Source organism: Pholcus phalangioides, unplaced genomic scaffold (genome assembly GCF_987345545.1).
Source record: "Pholcus phalangioides strain wild (caught in Gottingen) unplaced genomic scaffold, Ppha-v1.0 ptg000011l_1, whole genome shotgun sequence".
NCBI lineage: Eukaryota > Metazoa > Arthropoda > Arachnida > Araneae > Pholcidae > Pholcus > Pholcus phalangioides.
In genome coordinates, this window is record NW_028301604.1 from 21,801,057 (window position 1) to 21,825,509 (window position 24,453).

The window sequence follows — 24,453 nt, forward strand, 5'->3', positions numbered from 1 at the left end:
TTCAAGTTTACGTCAACAAATTGACACAAATATGAAACTAATCTCTGGGAAAAAAATATTTTGTGGTTTTTTTATTGAAAAGCAATATGTAAAACAATGCATACACAGAAGAAATTCAGTTTACAAGTGATTTGCAAAACTGATAAAATTGTAGAGATTTTTGACAGATTTTTACTTGGTAAACAAAAAATTTCAATAGTTTCAATTCAATTTCATGTTTGCAATACGAGTAATATGTATATACCTAAGACTCCTATGAGAATTAGTCTATTATGAGGCTTTGTCTTGTCTATCGAGATTCACCTGATCACAACTAAAAAAAAATGACTGTTTTCTCTCTTTCAGCATGGGCAAAGTGGTCTTAATAAATTAGGAAGCCAGGCTCAAGCATTTTTCGGGACTTTCTTTTTATATTAACTTAATGAAAGACCATATTTTATGCATATGTGTATTAATTAAATCCATAGTTTAAAGGCCCTTGTTTGATTGAGGTCTATCCATTAAGACATCACCGACTACAGGAGTGGTATAGACAGCACGAACCCATGAAAGACTGTCTCATCCCTCTTGTTGGGTATCAACACTCAACAAGTGGGGTGAAACAGGTGAGAATCCTAAAGTGAAACCCCTTGCTCTTCCATATCATTCCGAAAATACTCAATATAAAATAAAAATGAAAATATATTAACATAATTCATTAAGCATATGATGTATATACAAATACAAGGCCACAACAGGCAAAATGCACAAATGGCCAGGTGGCTGAGAAAAAGATGCCCATAACAAATATGGATCTCATTGTATTTAAAAAATACAGCAACTTAATTAAAAATGCAATCATAAAAACTAAAAACTATGAATGTCAAAGTAAACGTGATAAATCTGGTTATTATGTATAATAACCAACCAAAACTGTAAAACTAAGTTATGCATAATACATAACTGATTTATTGTATTTACCGCAACATATATATTCACATTTACTGTAAAAAAAGAAAATGTTTTGTACATGGTACATTGTCACACTGTTTATATATATATCACAGAATTGTTATAGAAAGAATGAAAAAATAATTTTATATATGTGTGTTTTAAGGCATAAAAATAGAGAATTATATTACTCTCTATTCTACATATAAAATATAAGTAAATGTCATACACTTGGTTTCTTAAACAGCAGCGTGAATGTCAAATATTCAACATTTTTGGCCTCCTGAAAGGACTGTTGCTTCTTGGAGGCGCATAACGTATGTGTTAAATTTTGATGTTAATGTTCTTTTCTTTGCTTTGCTTTTTTTTTCAAATTCTTTGTTTTATTATGTTGGGTCTTGAGAATATTCATTTAGAATTAAAGTAAAATTAAAAATACACCAACTTGCACAATATATTTGAACAGAGAACCCCAGCTTGTTTCCAGTGAATATTTTTCATATATTCTTTGAAACAGTCAACCCACCTCAGTCATTACCGGCCAGATTATAATTAGAGTATTTCTGGGTATAAATTTCCACATTTGAAGAGTTTGTGTTACATTTTTGCTAAATTGGTGTTTTGACTTAATGTTCATATAGCTTCCATTACAGGTTCCTTAAGCTAGTTCCCGCAAAAACCCACATATTTTGTTTCTATGCCATTTAAAATAGCTGCAATCATGAGTTCTATAATTAGAACAATGGTCTATGTTGCAATTGCGTCTCAATTACCTTCGCAGATGGAAAAACAGTCTATGTTACTCTGAGGTAAAAAAATTCCCCTTTTCCAGTGATAACTTTCATCACATCTCCTGTAAAGTTTAAAAAAATGACAGACTAATATTTTTTCTAACCCTTTATTATATGGAATGAAAACACTTTTTAAATACTCCATAAATGTGATTTTTTTCAAAGATATCAGATTGTTGGCAAATGCAAATAGAAGGATCGTTTTTCCTAAGAAATGTGTCCTTACGAACCCCCTCAACTTTTCATTATTAGTGATAAGGATCACTACTAGGGACCCGAAGATTTAAAGACCATAACTTGTTTTGTGTACATTCAAATCGAAAGGTTAGTTGTGATTGTTTCACAAATTGTGTTAATGAACTGGAGCACGTATTATGCAAATGAATTAGCACTCAAGTTGTCATGTTGGGTTTATGAATTTAATGCTGAAGCATATTATAGAGGAATTTTATTGCCTCAAATGTTTACAAAAAAAAAAAATAGATTCTTATATATTTTAACACAACATTATAGGTACCAATCCCAATTTTCCAGATACCATTTACATGTGCATTTGCATTAGAAAAGCTAGAGCATAAAATTCCCTTTTCTCGAATGGAATGCAATAAAAATTTTATTTCTTGATTTGGTGCTGTGTCGAAATTAAGAAATAAACTAGTATGTGAAACAATATTGACTATTGTAACAAAGTATATGAATGAATTTTATATTGCACATCATAGTTTTGGGTATTTTTCAAGACAAAATAACACACCCAAAATCATGAGGTATCCTAGTGTAATATTCACTACATGCTTCAACAAGCTGTGATCCAGAGCCACCTTTTTTTAAAATGCTTTCAATTCTGTGTAAGGCTAGCCATCCATCTTTTATTTGTTGAGAGTTGAGCTTTCCTAATAATTGAAAATAAGAGAGGTTTCAATCTTCAATGTCAAATTAAAACATAAAAAATATTTCACGAGAAAAACACGAACAAGCATGAGAATACAAATAAGTGAAATGATTACTGAAAAAAATGCGAACATACATTACTGTAATGAAACACAACATGTTATCCAGAAATAATTATATCGTATTTAAAAATTTTATATAATGGAAGAGAGATTATATGTAGAAGGTAATGAAAGATGGAGTAAATATCCCAAATATTTCAAAGCCTAAGCTCATCGAAATGTGTCCATGTTTGTTGCTCCTAAGGATAGTTAGTGTGAGCATATCACTCATAAACTCTGGTTTTCTCAAAGTACGGTAACCATACGCTTTCCTTAGTATATCAAGCCTTCCAGCGGTATGTTTTACAAATTTTATGAAAAACTTCCCAGAGTGGCCTATTTCAGTAATAAACCCATTCATTTGCTATGGAGATGGTTCAGGAACTTTTTTGATCACACATTCTTGTACATTAGTCTCTATATCAGTCTTTTTTAATTAACATTTCCCTGAGTAATATATGTCAAACACCAAGGGAATCCAGGAAAAATGGTGCTCTGTTATAGTCACTTACATCCTGTACGAGGTGCATGCGCAGTTTAAGTAGTAATAGTCACTTTGCATTGCCATTCTATTTGCTTCGTCATTCTGAAACACATCCCATAGATCCCTTAGCACCTCTTGCAAATCACCTTTAGAAAATCATTTCTTGATGAAATGGATTTTTTCTGCCAAAAAATTTTAGATGGAATTTTTTTTGATGAAATGATAAAACTTTATTATCTGAAGACTCAACTGAATTGATTTATATAACTTTGGCACACAAAATTTATGCCATAATTTGAACCTTGTACAGCTTCGGCCAGGTTAAACAATCTAAAAAAATTATCCATAAGATAAATCAGGGTTTGTTAAACAAACCGGTTTTTTCGTTTTAAATAATATTAACATTGTATGATTTTTCAGAAATTTTATTGTTTTTAAACTTCTAATAATTAATTAAACTAAAATATTTATGTAATTAACACTGTTCCCATATTTAATTAATCAATAAATATTTCTTACATTTTCACAAAAACCAACTTTTGCAATTTAATTATTTTTTGCTTAACTTAATGGATTACTCAGTGTTTGAAAAAATTCTTTTAATGTTATTATTAATCATATAATATAAAGATGTTTTCTCCAGTTACTTTCAGTAAGCTTAATTAGGAAGCTATTTTGTAAAAACTATAACAAAAATTAGTTGAATATAACATTTAATGAAGCATAAATAATGCAGATTAATTAGCAATGATTTACTATATACAGGGTGATTATAACTAAGGTTCTGATTTCAAAACACTGTAAAAAAGAACGATTGTTTGAATGACTTGAAAATTGGCATGAATATTCCTGAAGAAATAGAATTGTATTTGGTAAAGGAGAAAAAAATACTTAATAATGTAAAATTAATGAGACATCATCCAACACTTGGGAAATTTGCTCACAGAATGGAAATAACTTAATTATAGCATTGCACAATTCATGGAAACATCATAAAAAAATGAAGTAATTGAACACATAACTACAACGTACTCAAGAAATGTTAAATATGTTGTCCACCGTGTTCTGGCTATGTGGTGAAAGCCCAAAAATTCTTGTTCAATAACAGATCAGAGTATGGCATGGTCATGATGTGGATGCAGTTCACCTTTATTAAACCAAACGCGCCCCCATATTAATATTCCTGAGAAACTTCTAACATATAGGGGATGTGCCGGAGATTGCAATTCACCAATGGCATCACAACATTTTGAGGTGCCGCCCCCCCCTCCCCCCCACAGCCAGAAGTTGCAAAGGTTAAGATGCATCCAGTTATTGTCAAAATGGGTCTTCAGCAGCTGCTTTGCTGGTATTGCAATGTGCATCTTGATAGAAGTTCTATCCATGCACTGATGCTGTGGAAGTGCTGAAATGATGTGGTTGCACAAAATAGATTATACTGCTGGCCAAGTAAAGCATCATCTACTTGCACATTTTTCATTACTTGCACATTTTTCTTTTGCCAAAGAAATTTCCATTGCTTCAGAAGTATCCATGCAAATTTTCAAGTCATTCTGACCAGTAGTTGTATATATTGTATAGTTTTGGAATCAAAACTTTAATTATAATCACTTTGTATATAGCTGATTATTTTTCATAAATTTGTTACTACTATGCAGTAGAACCTTGATTAACTGGGCTTAACAGTGAAAGTATAAAAAACAACTATTGAATATTAAGACTGCGGGAGATATACAGTAGGAGATGTGCTACTTCTTATGGGAAAGAAAATGAAAATGTCTGTGAGCTAATGTAACTACTACTATACTAGTCTTTGTCCTTTAAGGACAGCTGGTGTCTATTGGATTATAGGACCATCTGCCCCTAGCATGATGGTGTCACTACTGTTGCTGCTTCTTTGTGAAGGGAAAAAGAAATCCTGTGAGATAATACACCACTACATTTAGAAGTGATGCAATCCTTATTCATGAATTTGCTTAAGATAGAGCATCAGAATTTAGCCAAAGGTTATAAAATGTGGTAAGAATGAGAAAAATTTTAGCTTCTGTATATAACTTTAAATAACTGAGATACTTCATATGAAAAAATATATATTCAGGCCACTTTTATGACTTTTTGAAAAAAACCACTTATACCATTTAAAGATATACCATCAGAATGTACCCGAAAATATAAAATGTGGTAAAAATGAAAAATTTTGGCTAATAATAAACCAATATGATATTTTTCAAAGAAAAAAATTATATTTAGGCCACTTTTATTTGATTTTTTCTAAAAAACCACTTGGTTAAAACCAAACAACCCTGATTAAATTAAAATCAATAATATTAAGTCAAACTTCCATAAAGATAAATTCTATAAATCAAATTTTCATCATCTCAAAAGAAATTTCAATCCTTCATTTTAAATTATTATATAAATCATTATAATTATTAATTAATTATTATTATCAATAAATTATTATTATTTGAATTCTTGAAACTTTTCATTTTTTTTTTTGTAAAATTCCCTCTATACTAAAAACTTTTTTTTATCAAGTAAAACTTTTATCAAGTGTACCATTTATTTGACATATAATTATTAAAACAAATTAAAATTTAATTCAAAATTATTCAAAAAAAAATTACAAAACTATTTTATAAATCTAGTCACTGTATGAATCATAACACCTAAGTAATTACAGGGCTTCCACATGATTAAAAGACCCTATTTTAAAGTAGCCTACAGGCAAAACCAGTCATCAGAAAATTTTGTGGAGGACTTCATGAAGTGGGGGGAATTTGTTTCAGGGGAAAAAAATTAGTTGCACGTTTTGCCAATAGAGGGTGTTTTATTAATAAATGATGTATTTAGACAAACGTTTACAATTTTAACAATTGCTAAACACTTTTACAATTGTTACTGCAACAAAACATGTTCCACATGATGGCCATCATTTTCAGGTACCATGTGAAATCACAAGATGGCATGTTCCACAACTGACCAAAGTGTGTGCGGGAAAACGTTCCGCATGTGGCGTGAAATGCTGCCTTTAATTTAAGGTCAGGTAAAGTTTTTGGATTGTCACGACTTACCAGACGTTTAAAATGCCCCCAAAGCCAAAAATCACATGGATTAAGGTCCGGGGATGCCATAGATTAGGGAAGTGCCGGCTGATGACATGTTCTTCTGTAAATTATGTTTTGAGAACATTCTTAACATACACTACAATGTGTGGAGGAGCTCCGTCTTGCATAAAGATTGTGTATACAATGCAGTGACGTGCTTGCAGAGCCGGAACAATTTCATTCTGTAACAGCAATGCATATCGCTTCCCGGTGATTGAACATGTAACTGGACCTGTAGAACGTAACTCCTTGTAGAAATCTGAGAATATATCAACGGAACCTCCAAGATAGCGTGCGGATTTTCTGGTTCCCAAATTCAGCAGGTGTGAGTACTGACTGCACCATCCAAGTGAAAATGCACTTTGCTTGTCCAGAGGATATTCCAAGGCCATTCTGAATTGACTTCAACGCAAGTTAGAAACTGCAGTGAGAACCAGAGTCGAGCGTCATAATGATGTGGAAGCAACTGCTGCACAAGTGAAAGTTTGTATGGATAATATCGGAGGATATTCCGCATGATCTTATGGACAGTTGAATGTGGCCTATCCAATGCCTGTGCTACACGCCTGACACTAGTTTACGTGACACAATACCATGAGAATTTGAAGCTCTGTCTTCTTCCACCTGAAGCGAAACCTCCTGTACTGCATCTATAGATACTGGTTTTCTTCCTCTTCCAGGACGAACAGTCAATGATCCTGTGGTTTCAAGTTTCATTATCATACTCCGAAGGTTTTTAACATTTATTGGACCGTTTCTAATCCTCTTCCAAGTCCAATATTTCCGTAGAGCAGTTACTGCAGAATTGCTATTTTGGTAAAACAATTTGACCAAGAAAGCGTGATCTTGTAAATTTATTGTCATTGTGAGCAGCAAACACATTGAGAAACAAGATCTCCACAAATGTTTCTAGTTTTTATAACTACTGCATGGCATTACATAAATTTACATTTTTACTACAGGTATTCCAACTGAAATGCCCTCTGGTGGTAACATGGCAAATTAATTTTTCCCCCAAAACAAATTCCCATCACTTCATGAAGTCCTCCACAAAATTTCACAATTTTCTGATGACTGGTTTCACCTATAGGCTACTTTAAAATAGGGTCATTTAATTATGGATGCCTTGTAGTTCTTGGTTAAACAGTAAAACATATGAAATACTGTCTGCAATGCGATCATGTAAAAATTCTGTCTTCTAAACTCTTGAAAAAAAAAAAATTGAGATTCACCTAATGGATTCTTTTTTACATCATATTTCATTTCTGCAGCTTGATTTGTGAATATATCTCTATCAGAAATCATTTTTATGAGATTCTGAAAAAAAAAAAAGAATAAAAAAATCTCAATGTAAAGATGAATAGAATAAAAAACAAAAATAAGTTGTTAAAAACATAATTCAAGTGACAGAAAAAACAACGAAAACCTTTGGTAGATGGTATAAATTTAATGAGAAATCAAAAAAGACCTTACACAAACAGCTACAGGTAGTTTGCTGGGTGGCATAGAAAGCTTTTCTATCAAAGGTGCTTCCTTTTCTTCCTGAAAAAATTACATTAAACAAACAATTTAAAATGTTTTAAAAAATATTCATATAATTAACCCTTAAAAACTGCTGCCATTGCGAATATACAGTGAACTTGGCATGTTTATGAATTACTTGTGGATGATTTGCAATACAAGGAAAAATCAAAGAAATTTTCTCATGCACATACGGAAAGGTATGTGTCTCCAACTGTTTGTGCAGTTTAAGAGTTAAGGGAAACAGTTCATGCAATTGATACAGAGTTTTTAAACCAGCCACCTGGTTATGACAGGTTTTTCTGCTATAACACATATACAGTGAAACCTCATTTATACATCACTCAGCTACGGCACTTTCACATTTATACGATGTTTGGCTTCAGTCACAATTTGTTCCTATTCCTACTATTTTAATGTAGAAATAATTAATTTTGCAAACCTCAATTTGACGTTTTCACGATCTGATGCCATGACTGTCAAAGAATTTCGGAAGAGATACACCATAATGGATGCTATTTTCAATATTACCACTGCCTGGGCTGACCTTATATTGAAATTTATATCGATCGTTTTGCGTGTGAAATTAAATACAATATATATTATTCGCTTTAAAGGAATTTTATTTTCATTTTCCTCCCAGGCCCGCAGTGAAATCATGTTACTGTAACTGTACATACATATTAAGAGATTTCTGTTATCTCTATTCGGTTACCCACCACTGTCCAGACCAGGGCTGTGACAGATAACCAAAGTTTTACTGTATGTAATTTTCTGACATGCAAAAATAATGATAGCTGAAATTAAAGAATAATTATATAAAACTATGTTTTCATATGTAATAGTTTAAAAAAAATTTCATAACAACTATATATTTTTCTCAAAATTTTCAATTATCAAGCTTTGTATTTGATTGGTTTTCATTGATTTGAAAAAGATCCAAAATTCTGGAGATTTTTGCATATTTAAAATATATGCCATGGTTGATTGTAATGCATTTATGATTTAGAAAATAAAACCAAAACATGGGCCCCCAGGGCCCTGTTAACTACTAACCCACCCTTTGTGTGCACTGACGTCCACTGATGGGCTATTGAGACAGTCATCAGTCAGCTATTCATCTTGCTGTGCAATATGTGTGCAAGACACGTTAGAAAAGTTTCTTTCTCCACAATGCTTTATATAATTTATTCTCAGCTTCTCTTATTATATAGGTTGCTTTTGTGTAGAACTTTTACAATAATTTTCTCATCTCTCAGGCACTTATGCCTATTTGCGTTAAATGGAGCCACGAGGCTTGTTAATATGAATTAATACTAAGGGTTGAAGATTTAAAAAAAAATACTATTTTTAAGTTCTCAATGCTAAAAATATCTAAATTCTACAGAACATGGCTTCTAAAATTCACAAAAATATACCTGAAACAATATTGAAATAGGCATTTACAGCAGAAAAAATTCAAAAAAGACATTTTTACAAAAAAATGTTTGAAAATAAGAAAAAAAGGCATTTATAGAATTTTGCCTGAATTCCTGGGCTCTAAACATTAGATGACGCATAGAGATTGCTAGGTACACATACACACTTTTTGCGCAACTCAATTGGTAGTGTGACGACGATCTCCAATCCTAGATCACACATTTCCCGAGAAGCATCCTAGATTGTATATCTCCTGAGGAGCGACATCAACGTACGTATTTCTTGGCTACACTTATGCACCAGTGTGGTGATGGAAATTCTTTTTAGTATGCAAATTAGTGTAGATGGCGCTTGGAGCACTTCAACTCATATAAGGCATAATTTCTTCTTGCTGTGCTGCTTTTGTGAGGTGAGCATACTAACACCTGTTGATGTGCTTGGAGTTCTCCATCCCTGGAAGTGATCTGCCGAATCATTGCAGAGGTCTCTAGAAATATATATGGATCAAACTTCTCTTCTCTGAGGACCGTCTCCACCAGAAGTTGCCTATGGTGAATTTCTGTCTGATAATATTCATCATGCTGATCTATCACATTGGACTAATCTGCTGTTCTTGAACACCCTTGCTTCATCTTCATCAGATGAACTAACTGGTCATACTATTGGGAATCTACATGCTCATCGCCACTGACCAGACCCTATGGATTTGGTGTTGCCAATCAGACTCTACAGACTTTTCATCACTGATCGCTCATCACTGCCGGCTGGACCCTATCGACTCATCATCTCTGATCGCTGCCAACCGGACCCTAGACTCAATGTTGCCAATTGCTCATCACTGCTAACCGGACTGTATGGACACGTAGCCGCCAATCGCTCATTGCCACGGACTGGATCCTATGAACTTGTCATCACCAACCGCTCTTTGTTCTCGATTTGTCTAATTGACTTATCATCACTTGTCGTCAAAAGGACAGATTGCTTGTGAACTTGTCTCGCCCCTTCACATTCCTGTACTTGTTGAAAAGGTAATAACAATCAAACAATTCTAAACAGAAAAGTTTAAGTACAACTTAGTAAATTGTTTTGTTCACTGTCAATGTGTCTTTGCTGGTCCTGTACAGCGATGTATACAAAAACCCTTAATGCAATTAAAACATTGCAGCAGTAACTTGCCATGAGGATAGACCAGAGTTATGCTCATTTTGAGAGAGCATTTAATATTGAGCAGTGCGCCATACTGGAAAACAAATTTGTTGTATTCATTGAAAAAATATTTGAAAACAAATTTGAAAAGACTAGATTCTAAACAAAAAAAGAGGAGGACAAAACAGCTTCTCTTACCACTTTAAATGCCTATTATGAGTAGCATAACAAAAATCTGAGTATTCAGATGAATGATTAAATGGAATTTCAAGCCTAAACTTTGAAAATTCAACCATACAAAATTCAAACAAAGAATACACAGTAATTCTCATTATATTTGTTACAAAATATTTTGAAGTATGAATTGAAAGGAAAATTGTTATATTACCTTCTTGTTATACTCCATTTTCAATAAGTCATATTTCCCAGGAACTTTATTGAATTTTTTTTTATCTTCCCATAGATTTGAGGTTTTAGATTTGAACCTAAGAACAAAAATTTTATTTGAAATTTTTTTTTTTTTTTAAATTGATATTTGCAGTTATAGACAGAGCTTTTAATTCATGAATAATTTGTTTAAAATGTTAAAACAGATTTTTGAGAGAATTTATGACGTTTTTTTAAAAGATGCTGCTTAAGTTATACACAGGGTACATAGCCACCAGCATACACCACATTTTACTCGCAAACCGTTGATCTTAGAGGCATACTTCCAATTAGAAAAATATCCAAATAACATGTAGAACTAAGATGCATCATGTATTTTGCAAGGGGTTGCATAATTAAAACAAAAAAAATTAACTCTTTATACGAAACACTGTGCTCAAAAATCCAATGCGAAAATTGTCGCCCTATTTCTCCTGATGCCAAAAAAAAGTCTACATTTCTAAGTGCAATATTCACTGAGATATTTGAATTCAAAGAACTCAGAGAATATTGTATTTATTTTAAAAATAAATACGATATTCATACTGGAGTATATGGAGAAGCTATCCATACTTAGATAAGACAACCATATAATTTTTTATCGGCAGTTATATATTATATTTTACCTTAATTAGTTTTTTGTGATAATTGGTTTTTTGGGGGGTTTCCTGTATTTTAGTTACATTTGACAACTATATTTTTTACAGGCATCTTTTCTTAGACACCTCACTGGACATTTTGCCTGTTGTGACAATTGTATTTATATCTGATTACTAAATTGGGGTCTTAGGAAAACCCAATTTTTTGTTTTGAATTTTTGTTGGATGTTCACTTGCAGAGAAACCAGGGTTGTAAAAAACCCAGCCCGGGCGGGTTTTTCTAAAAAAACCCGTGTTTTTTAGGTAGAAAACCCGGGTTTTTTTGGGCAAAATGGGGAAAATCAAATTTTCTTTTTCCACAACCACAAAATATCTAATTTAAACATGTGTACATCTTACACATTATGCCTAAATATATATTTTTAGTGCATATTGAACTATGTATTTGATTAATAAAATTGGGAATAATAAAATAAGAGAATAATTGTTCACTTACAGCCCAGGCGGGATTTTTGGGCAAAATGGGAGGAAAATTGAATTTTCTTTTTCCACAACTTCAAAATATGTAACTTAAACATGTATGTACAACAGGGTGGGTTGAAAAAAAAAATGAAGTTTTATTTTCAAATTGCTATAGTGCGGAAAAGTTGCCTCTTTTAATAAGAAGAAAAACAACAAAAAATTTTAAGATCAGTTGATATCTTCCGGTCATGCATAGTACTTGAAGATTATGGAAATTGACAAAATTAAACATTTTTCTTAATTTTTTAATATTACTTAAAATTTGACGATCGACATGCAAAAGTTTGTTATGCTTATTTTATGGTTCAATAAAGTAAAATAAATTAAAACATCATTGATATTTCAATGTTTATCGGTCGCGCAATGTGTCCGAAAAACTGGAATTGACCAAATTTTTGCAAGTTTCATTGTGCAAAAGTTCGACTTTAAACGTGAACACTTGGAAAAGAAACAATAGAAGAAACTGTAAACCAGTAAATCCTAGTCACACAATTTTGGTAACTATATTGTAAAGTACATACACTCTCCTACTTTGGATGGTTGATTGGATAGAGTGTAAGTGGAACTCAATGTGCACCCACCTCTTCATGGTTAATTCTGGGTCATTTTGTTCTGACAAAGCATGCGAAGAGCTGTACAACGGAACTTGCAAAAATTTGGTCAATTCCAGTTTTTCAAACACATTGTGCGACCGATAAACATTGCAATATCAATGATGTTTTAATTTTACTTTATTGAACCATAAAATAAGCATAAGAAACTTTTGCATATCAATCATCAAATTTTAAGTAATATTAAAAGAATTTAAGAAAAATGTTCAATTTTGTCAATTTTCATAAACTTCAAGTATGATGCATGACCGGAAGATGTCAATCGATTTTAAATTTTTTCACGTCATTTTTCTTTTTATTAAAGGAGGCTACTTTTCCGCACTATAGCGATTCGCAAACAAAATATTTTTTTTGACCCACCCTAATGCATATCCTTTATGTGTACATCTTATATTATGTCTAAATATACATTTTTGGTGAATGTTAAACTATGTATTTGATCAATAAAATTGACCATGATTATAAGTAGAGCCCGGATTATATGCACTAAAAAAGTGGCAAAATATGCTCTAAAAATATGCAAATATGCACTTAAAAATGTAAAAATATGCACTTAAAAATGCAAAAAATTTGCACTTAAAATATAAAATGCGCACTGAAAATTCCAAAATATGCATTAAACACCCCAGAATATGCATTAGAAATCTTGAAAAAGTCAAAAATTCCGAAATATGTATAAAAAAAGAGAAAATATGCATTAAAAAAGAGAAAATATCATTAAAAAATACACCATGCAAAAAAAAACGAATGTGTTTTTAAAATACATGTTTTCTATTAGTGCATATGTATTTCATTTTTACCAAAAAATATCCCCTCATATATATACACAGCATATGCAAATAACTTCTACATATTTTTTATTCAGGCATTTTTTTAGTTTTCAGTTTGTTGTAGCTGCTCAATAACGAAAATAGCAGTAATAAAAGAATTTCAACACTATTTCTAAAAACAAAATTAACATTTTAACACATCTCTAGAAATAGCCTTACAATAAAACAGTTAGTAGTCGTAAAATACTTCATAAATATGTATTAATTCACTAAATTTCACATACGGGGAAAAAAAAAAAAAAAATCGATGTTATGAAAATATTATGAACAATATTTATTTGGAAAATTATAAAAAAAAAATTGAGTGAGCTTAAGTAAACCTTCAAAAATATGCACTTATACTGGAAATTCTTTGATTTTATGCATTTATATGCATTAATGCTAAAAAAGGCCAAAATATGCAAATGCATATGCATTTGCATATAATCCGAGCTCTAATTATAAGTAAGGGAATGTTGTAAGGGAAGGGTGTTTTTGTGTGTGGACAATTGTCCACACACAAAAACACACACACTTCTGTAATAATTATATCTGAACCTTGAGTTGTATGCAGAACTGCAGCAAGAAAATTGTGTGTGGTAAAATAAATGAATTTGGAGATAATGAAAATTCTGAGAAATCAGAACGGTGCCTGAATTTTTTTTCTCCAAATTCTTCAGACCCCGCAGAAAATGTATCCAAAAGTGTCCTGATACGTCAAAAATAAAACCTTTTAGCTATGTAACCAGAACCATAGGTTTTTTTTTTTTTTTTAAACAGAACCCAAACTTTCAGAAGATAAAGTCTCATGCTTCTCTTTTTCTTAAATTCCTTGCTGTTAAAGAATATCCCTACTTCATTAAATTAAATTCTGAAATATTTTTTAAAGGAGCAGTGATAATTAAAAAATGCAAGGTTCATCGAAAGACTGGTTATTTGTGGAGATGAAGATTACAAGGAAGAAAATTCATCACTGCCGCCACGGGGACTCGAACCCCGGTCTAAGATTGACTGATTACTGAATTTTCTTCCCTGTAATCTTCATCTCCACAAATAACCAGTCTTTCGATGAACCTTGCATTGACAAGTGGAGAGAACGTTTCTATATGCAATTAAAAAATGATCTGGCTAAGATGAGATAAGTCATTCACAAGTCTGATGTACCTGTATAAAACTTGTAAAAATACTAAAAGTATTGCAAAAACATGTAAATATTTTTTGAATGAAAATTCAGTTTACATACATTGGTTTACTTTTTCACAGATGCTTCAATTTATTTATACAAGAATTTGTGTGTGTGTGTGAAAAATTATTGTGTATTATAAATAAATTTCTGTAGGTATGCTTATCACATATATCAGGTATATTTTTTAAACTAAGGTCCATGGTTACAATTTTCTGTTTGCGATTTCTTGTAAAATATTTTAATATGTGGATCTCACACCTAAATGCTTACATAAAAAAGGTAGAAGAATTATAAAAAAAGGTGTGATTCCAAGAAATTATTATCACATTTTTGTTCCTAAAAAATCATTAAAAATTATTTCAAAATATACATATTCTAAACACTGCACTATGCAGCAATTTTTGGAATATATAAACTAAGCTCAAACTAAAATTTTAACCTGAAAGTAACACATTTTCTTTGAAAACAAACAATATTCCCTACAAAAAAACCCATTTTCCCCAAAAAAAACCCAACCCGGGGGGGGGGGGGCAAATTTGACAACCCTGAGAGAAACAGGTCACTAAATCTCTAAAAAGTCTAAAACAATACTATTTTGGACTGTGTCTTGGTGGGAAAATATGCTTGGTTTCTCAGCCACCTTGTTGGGCATTTTGTCTGTTGTGGCCTTGTATTTGTGTAAAGTATTTGGCTTTGGTGTCTGAATTGTTTTCCAATTCATCAAGACTTGATATGGATGTGTTTTATTTTATTTATTTACACTACAAGTTCCATTTTAAAAAGTAGTATAATTGGAGAAAGTGTCTTGCTTTCAAAATGTTAAATGCATATTTTGAACATCATGAAATCTCCCTCTCCCGTACAGCCTTGAAATACCATAGCCACCTCCAATTCACAACCTTGTATATTTCATTAATTTTTTTTTCTTTGCATTTTTGTTTCCTTAACATGTGATGAGGGGGGGGGGGTTCTCAATATCTCCTAATACAATACTCCAAAATAAAAAACAAAAAATAAGAAAATAAAATCACTTCTTCTTGAATTCTTCTTTGGCCAGATCTAATGAACTATGAAAGGGAATCAAGTTCCTTTCTCCTTTCCTACCAACTCTACCCCAACGATACCACACATAATATTTTTCTTTACATTTTTCTTTAAGCAGTTGCATACGATAATATTTGTTGTTATTGAATTGTAAATTTGTTTGATTCAATACAGCATCATATGCTCCAAATTCATCACAGAAAACACAGGCTATGTCAAGTAATTCTTCACATTCTTCATCAACTGGAATATTATTAAACTCTTCTGTACTATCTGATGCCAGCAGTTTCATCCTTTTGGGTGGCCTGTGAATGAAATGTGTGAATATGGTATCAAACACGCATGAATAAAATATGAAAAAAAATTATATTCTACAAAACAGAATATTCATACAAAAAATGCATGATAAAGAGAAATCCAATATAAACCAACTGAAATAACACAATCGTTAACATACATAGTAAAAATATGTTTTTGAAGATTAAATACTATACTGACTTTGATTGAAGAGAAAGCAGTCATTCATAAAAAAACTTCTAAAGAGAGGTAAAATAATACAGTGAAACCTGAAAGATGGACCCTGTACGAGACAGAAACCTATCTTAAATGGAATCAAAAAACAATCCCATCGATGATTAGAGTTTTGATGTGCAATTCCATAAAACGAAATATTTTGGTTCCACTGCATTTATTAATTAGTGTTAATGTTATAATTCATCATGCTAAATTTTTTGTAGAAATATATATTTTGAAAAAGCCATTCAAGATGAACACCCTTTCTAGAGAAATAGGAAAAAACACCTTCTGTTCCTTCACAAAGAGTTCATGTAACTACACTTGCATTCTTTACATAATTAAACTTGTTTCAGGCATCTTTTACAGCTGAATATTTAGCATTTAACTCTTTGTTGTTATCAAAGATAAGGTGGTTAAAATTCATTCAGCATCAAAGTTTGTATTTAGTTTTATCTTGTATATAACTCTTTGAGATTCATTCACTTCACCAACTAGGCTATCATATTTTTAATTCACATATCACTAATTATCTTTACACCAGGGGTCAGCAACCAAACTAACAGACTACTTAATGACATTTCTAAGATTTGACAAGATTTTCTTGGATGGCAAACTTTTCAAACAGAGTTGGTTGTTCCTCATTCACTTTATATGGCCGATATCATTTGCAGGAATCTCAAAATGTATCAATTACAAGTCTCAATACTCAACAGAACGGTATCAGTTACCACATAGGTGCCGGGAACCTAAGGGACTGAGGCCATTTGAGCCCCTCCAATAAACTTTGTGAGGGAGCTGTGCCCCCAAAAATTCATGAATATGCACCATTCTGCCTCTTGTGTACAGGCCTGAGTCCCGTATATAAGGGACAAATGGAGAATTTCAGCGTCCTCAATGTTTTCTTCATTTTGGTGATTCTCGGTTACCATATCTTTCTTTCCTCCCAATACTGTTTAACACTTAAGAAATCTCCACAGGAGGACACTTCTTCACATTTTCATAATCCACAACTAATTATCTTCTACTTGGTCTCAGAGTAATGGGCAATATTGCCTAAGCACTTCCCTCTGGGACATCAATGAATGATGGTTGTTTCTTTCCAAAGCTTTGTTGATATAACAAAATCCTTGTTGGAGGGACTAGGACTCTGGTATATATAAATTCCACACACATACAAGCCTGTTTCTTTTAGACCACACAACCTATTCCATTGAGCAACTTGGCTAAGTTTAACCCTTTCACTACCAATCTTAGAACCTGTAAGGGACATGTGCCCTGTACTTTAATTCAGGAACCGTTGGCAATCAAAAATTTAATCTTCAATGACTGATAACAACATACATCAATAAAAGGAAAAACTCCTGCTCACACACATTTTCCCAATGCACGTATAGCCTGTACTAAAAGTGAAGAAGCTGATTAACCTTTTCTCTAGTTGGATGACTTCCACTGATTCAAATTAAAAATGGCACAGTTATAATCTCTTGGAACCTCCACGTTGATTTTATCTTTAATAAATGTCTCCAAAAACTTTTTCCTTTGTCGTAACCTGAAATATTCCACCTGTCATGTCCATCACTTGTGCTAAAATAATTTTCTGGTGCATAGATTTTTTTGCAATTTATCCAGCCCTGTGATTACTAGCACTATATATTTTCCTCTATCATACATGATAATTCAAAATAAATGGTGCAAAAAAAAAAAAACCACGCACGCCTGTGACTAAGGAATAAATCTACTTTATACGTATGAACATAATGTGTGAAAGATTGACTCCAAGTTTCATTTTGCAACACTAAAAAATTGCCATCTCCTAAGGAATTTTCACCAAAAGTGTTTTTATTTCAAAATGAAAGCATAGGCACAAAATAAACAGCTTACGATGTGCTAGAACAGGAACTGACAAATAAAAAAAAAATTAGGCTCTCAGCTAAATTTTTAAGGAGCCAAATGTGGTTATTTTAAAAAGAAAAATCTGTCTTAAAATGATGTTTTTTCCACTTTTCTTAGACTTATTGATCTTCTTCCCATGTTGGAAAAGACACCACCATAAAATCCAAAAAATTTTGGGTCATATCTTTTGGACTCCAATTCAGGAGAGAATCACCCATAGGCACTAGTACAGATTTTCTAGTTGCCATGGAAATTGGGATTTGTCAAGCCTCACGTTAAAGCTTCAACAACCCCTTGTGATTTTTTTTAATACCACTTTGAGAATACGTGAAAAAGCCACTTCTACTGCACTTGAAACAGTTGAAGGAACGGATAGGTGATGCGGTCAATTCAATTGCCCGATCAATCTACCTACTTTACCGCACACCAACTCCAATCATATATCGCCATATGGTAATTTCTAACTAGTGGAGTTGGATGGGAAGTAATGGCACTATCTATCGGTGGTCACCCCAGGCTCGATAGGTGAAGAACTTTTTCTGATGTTCTTTTGGCTGGATTCAAATCCATGGACCTTGATGGCAACCTTCATACTAGTGCCTATGGGTGATTCTCTCCTGAATTGGAGTCCAAAAGATATGACCCAAAATTTTTTGGATTTTGTGGTGGTGTCTTTTCCAACATGGGAAGAAGATCAATAAGTCTAAGAAAAGTGGAAAAAACATCATTTTAAGACAGATTTTTCTTTTTAAAATAACCACATTTGGCTCCTTAAAAATTTAGCTGAGAGCCTAATTTTTTTTTTATTTGTCAGTTCCTGTTCTAGCACATCGTAAGCTGTTTATTTTGTGCCTATGCTTTCATTTTGAATAAAAACACTTTTGGTGAAAATTCCTTAGGAGATGGCAATTTTTTAGTGTTGCAAAATGAAACTTGGAGTCAATCTTTCACACATTATGTTCATACGTATAAAGTAGATTTATTCCTTAGTCACAGGCGTGCGTGGTTTTTTTTTTTTGCACCATTTATTTTGAATTATCATGTATGATAGAGAAAATATATAATGCTAGTAATCACAGGGCTGGATAAATTGCAAAAAAATCTATGCACCAGAAAATTATTTTAGCACAAGTGACGGACATGACAGGTGGAATATTTCAGGTTACGGCAAAGGAAAAAGTTTTTGGAGACATTTATTAAAGATAAAATCAACGTGGAGGTTCCAAGAGATTATAAATGCCCAGGTATTTATAATGGGAAACCTCAGAGATCAAAGAGTTGTTTATTGAATAAGGGAAATCGCGGGGAATTCATTTACTGGTAACTTTCATAAAAACAGTTTGAGAAATTGAGGGGTAATTCCCAGGTTGAGCACCACTCGGAAATAATGTTAAGGTTGTGTTGGAGAGATTCTTGGTCGGAAAATATTGGACACTGTTTTATAGATGACAGTCATCAGCAAAGAGTCTGATATGGCAGTTTATGGAGTTGGGTAGATCATTTATGTAAATTAGAAATAGTAATGGTGAGAGGACCGAGCCCTGGGGTGTGCCAGACTTGACATAAAGGAATGGGGAGTTTTGGCCCTTGTACGTGACAAACTGGCTACGGTTAATAAGGAAGGCCTCCACCTATTTCAGCAGTTGAAGATTTAGACCAAGGTTTTAAAGTTTTTAGTAGAAGTTTATTATGGAGCACCATGTCAAATGCTTTGGAAAAATCTAGGAAAATGATATTGGATTGAAGGTTTTTGTTAATGGAGTCTGTTAAGTCATGTATGAAAAGTGTTAATTGGGTAGATACAGATAACGATCTAAATCCATGTTGGTTAGGAAAGAAAAAGTTAAATCGAGTCGAGGTGGGTACAGATAATCTTGGCAATTATGTGTTCAAAGAGCTTGCAGCAAGAGGTGATTACGACAGGTCTGAAATTGAGAGGGTGGGACAGTGAACCAGTTTTATGGATGGGAATTATATTATTAATTTTCCAGTCAGAGGGTAGATTAGAAGTGTTCAGTGAGACATTGAAAATAATGAGGAGAACATTTTAGGATGTGATTGGGGATCCCATCAGGGCCAGTAGAGTGGGGTTTAAGTTTTTTTAGAAGATTCAGGAGACCAGCTTTAGAAAAGGAGATGGGAAAGGAGTTATGAAGTGAATCAACTTCACATCCTTCATAAACATGTGTATAAATATTGCAAATTTAAGCTTAAAAAAATAAAACATATATACACATATATATATAAAAATTTGAAATATTTTATACATAAACACCATGTACATCCGACAGTCTTGAAATCAAACTGATTCATGAAGGTAAATGTTAGCTCCCGAGATGGTTGGTAGGTAGAATTTTTAATAAAACAGCTAAAATACAGCCTGACAGACATCATATTTCATTATTATAAAATAACTAACAAACCAGGATATTGAATATTTTTGACAATTCAAGACGCATTATAATATTTTTTTCTAATACTATTCTAATGGTGTTATCAATGTGTTTAAAAAAAAAAATTTTGATACAGCTGTTTGATAAGATCACACACACTGGCCTTCCAAAAATGTCAGTATAATTTTCCCTCCATTCCCAGATGTTTAAAAGAGAGTAGAATTTTAACATTTCTCCCATGTCTTGTCTACTTTAATTTATAAGCTCATTTTCAGGATTAAAATTAAAATAAACTAAAGAAACTAAAATGGATAGATACCCATATTAAACAAAATGACAGAACAGAAGCAAAGCAATATTTAAAACAACTAATGAACATATTTCTCAATTCATTTGAGATTCAAATTTTATTTAGAATAAGTTTATGGATGATTTGAACAAAGATTTAAGTACCAAATTATAAAATTTAAAATCATCAACAGCCATTTGTTAAGAACATATTAGTATACTTAGATACCAGGTATACTGGACAACACCCCAAATTGACTAGCAACTTCACATATTGAACACACACACACACACACACACACTATGAGAAAAATTGACAAATACAAAATTCTAAATAAATATTTTCCATTCATACCTCTGATCATTTTCACTACTGGAATCAGTTTCACATTTTTGTTCTAAATATGCTTTAAATGAATGAGCAATATTTTTAATTCCTGGAGTCATTTCAACTGTTATCTTTTCTCTCTTTACATCTCTAACAGCTCCAGTGTTTTTATTTGTTTGAGAAAATTTCTTTAAATCAACTTCATAGTCATCATGTAGAAAAAATTTTATATTTTTTCCTTGCTTGAAACATGCCTCTAATTCTACCGATACACCTGGGATATAAGATGTGTAATAGCCATCATCATCTTTCCACTGCCACACATAAAAACCTTTGTCATATACACAACATCGAATGCGTTGCTCCCATCCAGAAACTTTGTTTTTTTGGAACATCTTATCAAACTTCAAAACAATTTGTCTCTTTGGATCTTTATCGGGCAAAGTGACAGTTTTATAACCCTTATTAAAGGCTTTGTTTATGACATCTTGTTTATCTTCAGGATATGTTATCCATTTTGAATGGTACTCATGCTGCCACAACAGAACAGCTTTTGAACTGTCAATATCTGTAAAGAAAACCAATTAAAATCCAAAATGAAACAATTTTACATACAAATACGAATTGGCGACCAAAATGAGAGGAGGGGAATACCTGTCTTTGGATAAAAGTTTTTCCAATTAAAAACTAATTTATTCCTGCCCAACATACCGAATGAAAAAGAATATTCAATACTTTTGATAGCTTCAAGAAATCACAAGCGCAGGGACATCTTAACAGCATCCAGAGTGCCATGCTCTGGTGCACTTGCATTAAGACGTCACTGATGACAATTCTACAAAAATGGCAGATGTTGTACAAACCTTGGGATTCTATTTCTATGCAAGGTTGACCCTTTGGAGAGGGCTAGGGCCGGATTAACCTATATGAAGGCCCTAAGCACACGAGTGATTTTGATGCCCTTCCCCTTTACTTTTAACCTTAACGCATGACCCAAAACAATTAGATCCATTTACAATTTTCAGGAATAAGTGTGTAAATTGGTAAGCAGGTATTTTTAAGTGGGGAGAATCAATTTCACTCGAGGCATATGATCCCTCAGCTCGAGAGCCTTGAATGCTGGGGAGGTCTTGTGACAATTTGATCTGGTTAAAGTTTTGAAGTATGCGAATGGGCAGGAATGTATTTATAGCTAGGTGGTGGTGGGGGGGGGGGGAACCCTCAGAAAATTCTGTTTACCCAGGGCCTATGATGTTAAGATGGCATCATGAAACAATTTTTTTTTGTTTCATGATGAAGAGTACTCTAAGAGCATTGGATGATCCCCCCCCCCCCAACTCTTCCGTGGCCATTTTGGGAAAACTGAAAACAAGGGGTGAGCATTTTCTCCTCGAACAAATTGAGATTTTATGTAACTGCACATCATTTGAAAACTTTTTGTAATTGAAAGCATGTTTCAAAAGTCAACGGTTACAGAGATACTTGATATGCAAACAATTTGGGAGAGAGCCTGTATATATTTACTAATAAATAGATCTATATTAACAGTTTTCTCATTTATTTTATATTTCAGAAAAAATTAGCACTTACAGTATCTTCAGATTAAAGCAAATGATTTTAACTGGGACTAGAAATCATTACAACAATCAACTTTATAGTGTTGCATCATGCAGTCTGGTAAAAAAAAAATAAACATTTACAAATACATAAATGGAGACAAAGTCAATGCTTGCTATAATGACCCCACGTTATAGCAATCATTCCATTAGAATGACCTGTAGGAAGTCCTAACTTTTTAAAATTTTTAATGACTATCCTTATATTTTCTCCTATCGATACAATAACCACCTGTCTTCCAGGACAATCAGAGTCATTATAACAATATTCAATTCTTTTGCCTCTATTTTTTTTAAATGATACTAGACATAAATGTGGGAAGTATCAATTTGTTTTATGCTCGAGAAAAAACCTGATTTTGTTAGTACGTTTTTACTCTATTTTTCTAGCTATAGCAAAAACTTACGAGCCCTAAAAATTTATTATTAAACTAAAATTAGTCAAAACCTACCAATTCACATAATAAATGGAAAAATAAATGCATAAAAATATCTTGCATGCATAGACAGATGAGGAAAGAATCTGTTTTTGCCGGGACTATTTTTACAATGGTTTTTTCCACCTATGGCAAAAACTCCAACTCGATACAGTGAAATCTTGTACCTTGATATAATAATATTCTATGGATCAAGAAAAAAAAATAGTGTAGAGGGATTTATTGTTGTATCTCAAGCATCGCCATAGTGAGGTTTCACTGCACAGTAATATCCCAACTTACACTATCTTTAGTTGTGAGATTACAGTGTTACATGATTTTCTGTGGAAAATGCACATTTCTGAGAAACTCAAGCATAATCACTGGATTATTGCAGAGATAGTGAAGATTATTAAGTGATAATCAAGTAAAAAATTGTTTTATTTGATCAAAACATTTAAATGAAATTACACCAATGTTTGAGAGGTTACAGTACATGAAGATGAAAACTTTGCCGGGATTTCAGTATGGAATCCCAAGGCTTATTTGATATCTGCTATTTTCATAGAGGTGGTCACAATTTTATACCTGAAGTCCAACACCAAGTTTAAAAAATAATTTGTTTAATGTATTGCTCTTTGATTACAATGCACCTGGTCAGTAACTTTCAATTAAGTTCATCTCGCGGCTGAAAAATTTGTTTCCTTTCCTCCAAACACAAGCAGCTCATTTCTTTCGATTGGTTGAGGTGTTATCAAAACATTCAAAAGTTTAACACACAACTTTCATTTGTGCAGATTTCAGAGTGAAAATACAAATTTTGACTTTTTAGCAGACCAGATTGCAGTCACAATGCAAGTAAAATTTATGAAGCTCCATAGAAGAGTGTCATAGCATTATAGTCATAGTAAAAAAGAAAAAAGGTGTTATGTCTTTATGGTTCAGATACAATTTTTCTCACAGGCATGTGTTTTAAAATTTGGACCTAATTAACTAATATCTATAGTATATAATCTATATACTATAGATATTAGTTATCTTTTCCATGGAAAACTGTACCTTGACCTACACGGTTGTCACCAATACCACCCATTACATAACTTCTGGGATATTGTGCTTTGTCTATTTCAGAAAGAATTGGTTTACTTTGGGGACAAAATTTGCCAATTTCATTGCATTGCAAACACAATTGTGTGAACAGTAGGGAATTGGATGTTTAAACGCTTATGTAAAACATAATTTATATATGTGCTTATTCTTTTATAAAATTTGATATGTGTGTGTGCGTGCATGCATATTTATTTTACGTATGAGGAAATTTTGCCCTCATTACGTCCTGTGGGATGGATGAACAAAATTGTTATACATTCTTTCCTATCCAGGTGGTCCTATAATCCAATAAAAGACACCAGCTGT

General features: G+C 32.5%; 1 protein-coding gene across 1 annotated transcript in view; it reads right to left on the reverse strand.

The window, feature by feature from the left end:
• Positions 1–24,453, reverse strand: part of LOC149080218 (poly [ADP-ribose] polymerase 2-like) — a 45,764-nt gene that overhangs the window by 15,311 nt on the left and 6,000 nt on the right. Inside the window, exons 2-7 of the mRNA XM_089239284.1 lie at positions 21,033–21,573; positions 15,575–15,892; positions 10,779–10,875; positions 7,778–7,846; positions 7,537–7,621; positions 2,476–2,614 (exon numbers count right to left, since the gene is read on the reverse strand). Of these exons, the coding sequence (XP_089095410.1) occupies positions 2,476–2,614; positions 7,537–7,621; positions 7,778–7,846; positions 10,779–10,875; positions 15,575–15,892; positions 21,033–21,573 (1,249 nt within the window). The remainder of the gene's footprint in view (positions 1–2,475; positions 2,615–7,536; positions 7,622–7,777; positions 7,847–10,778; positions 10,876–15,574; positions 15,893–21,032; positions 21,574–24,453) is intronic.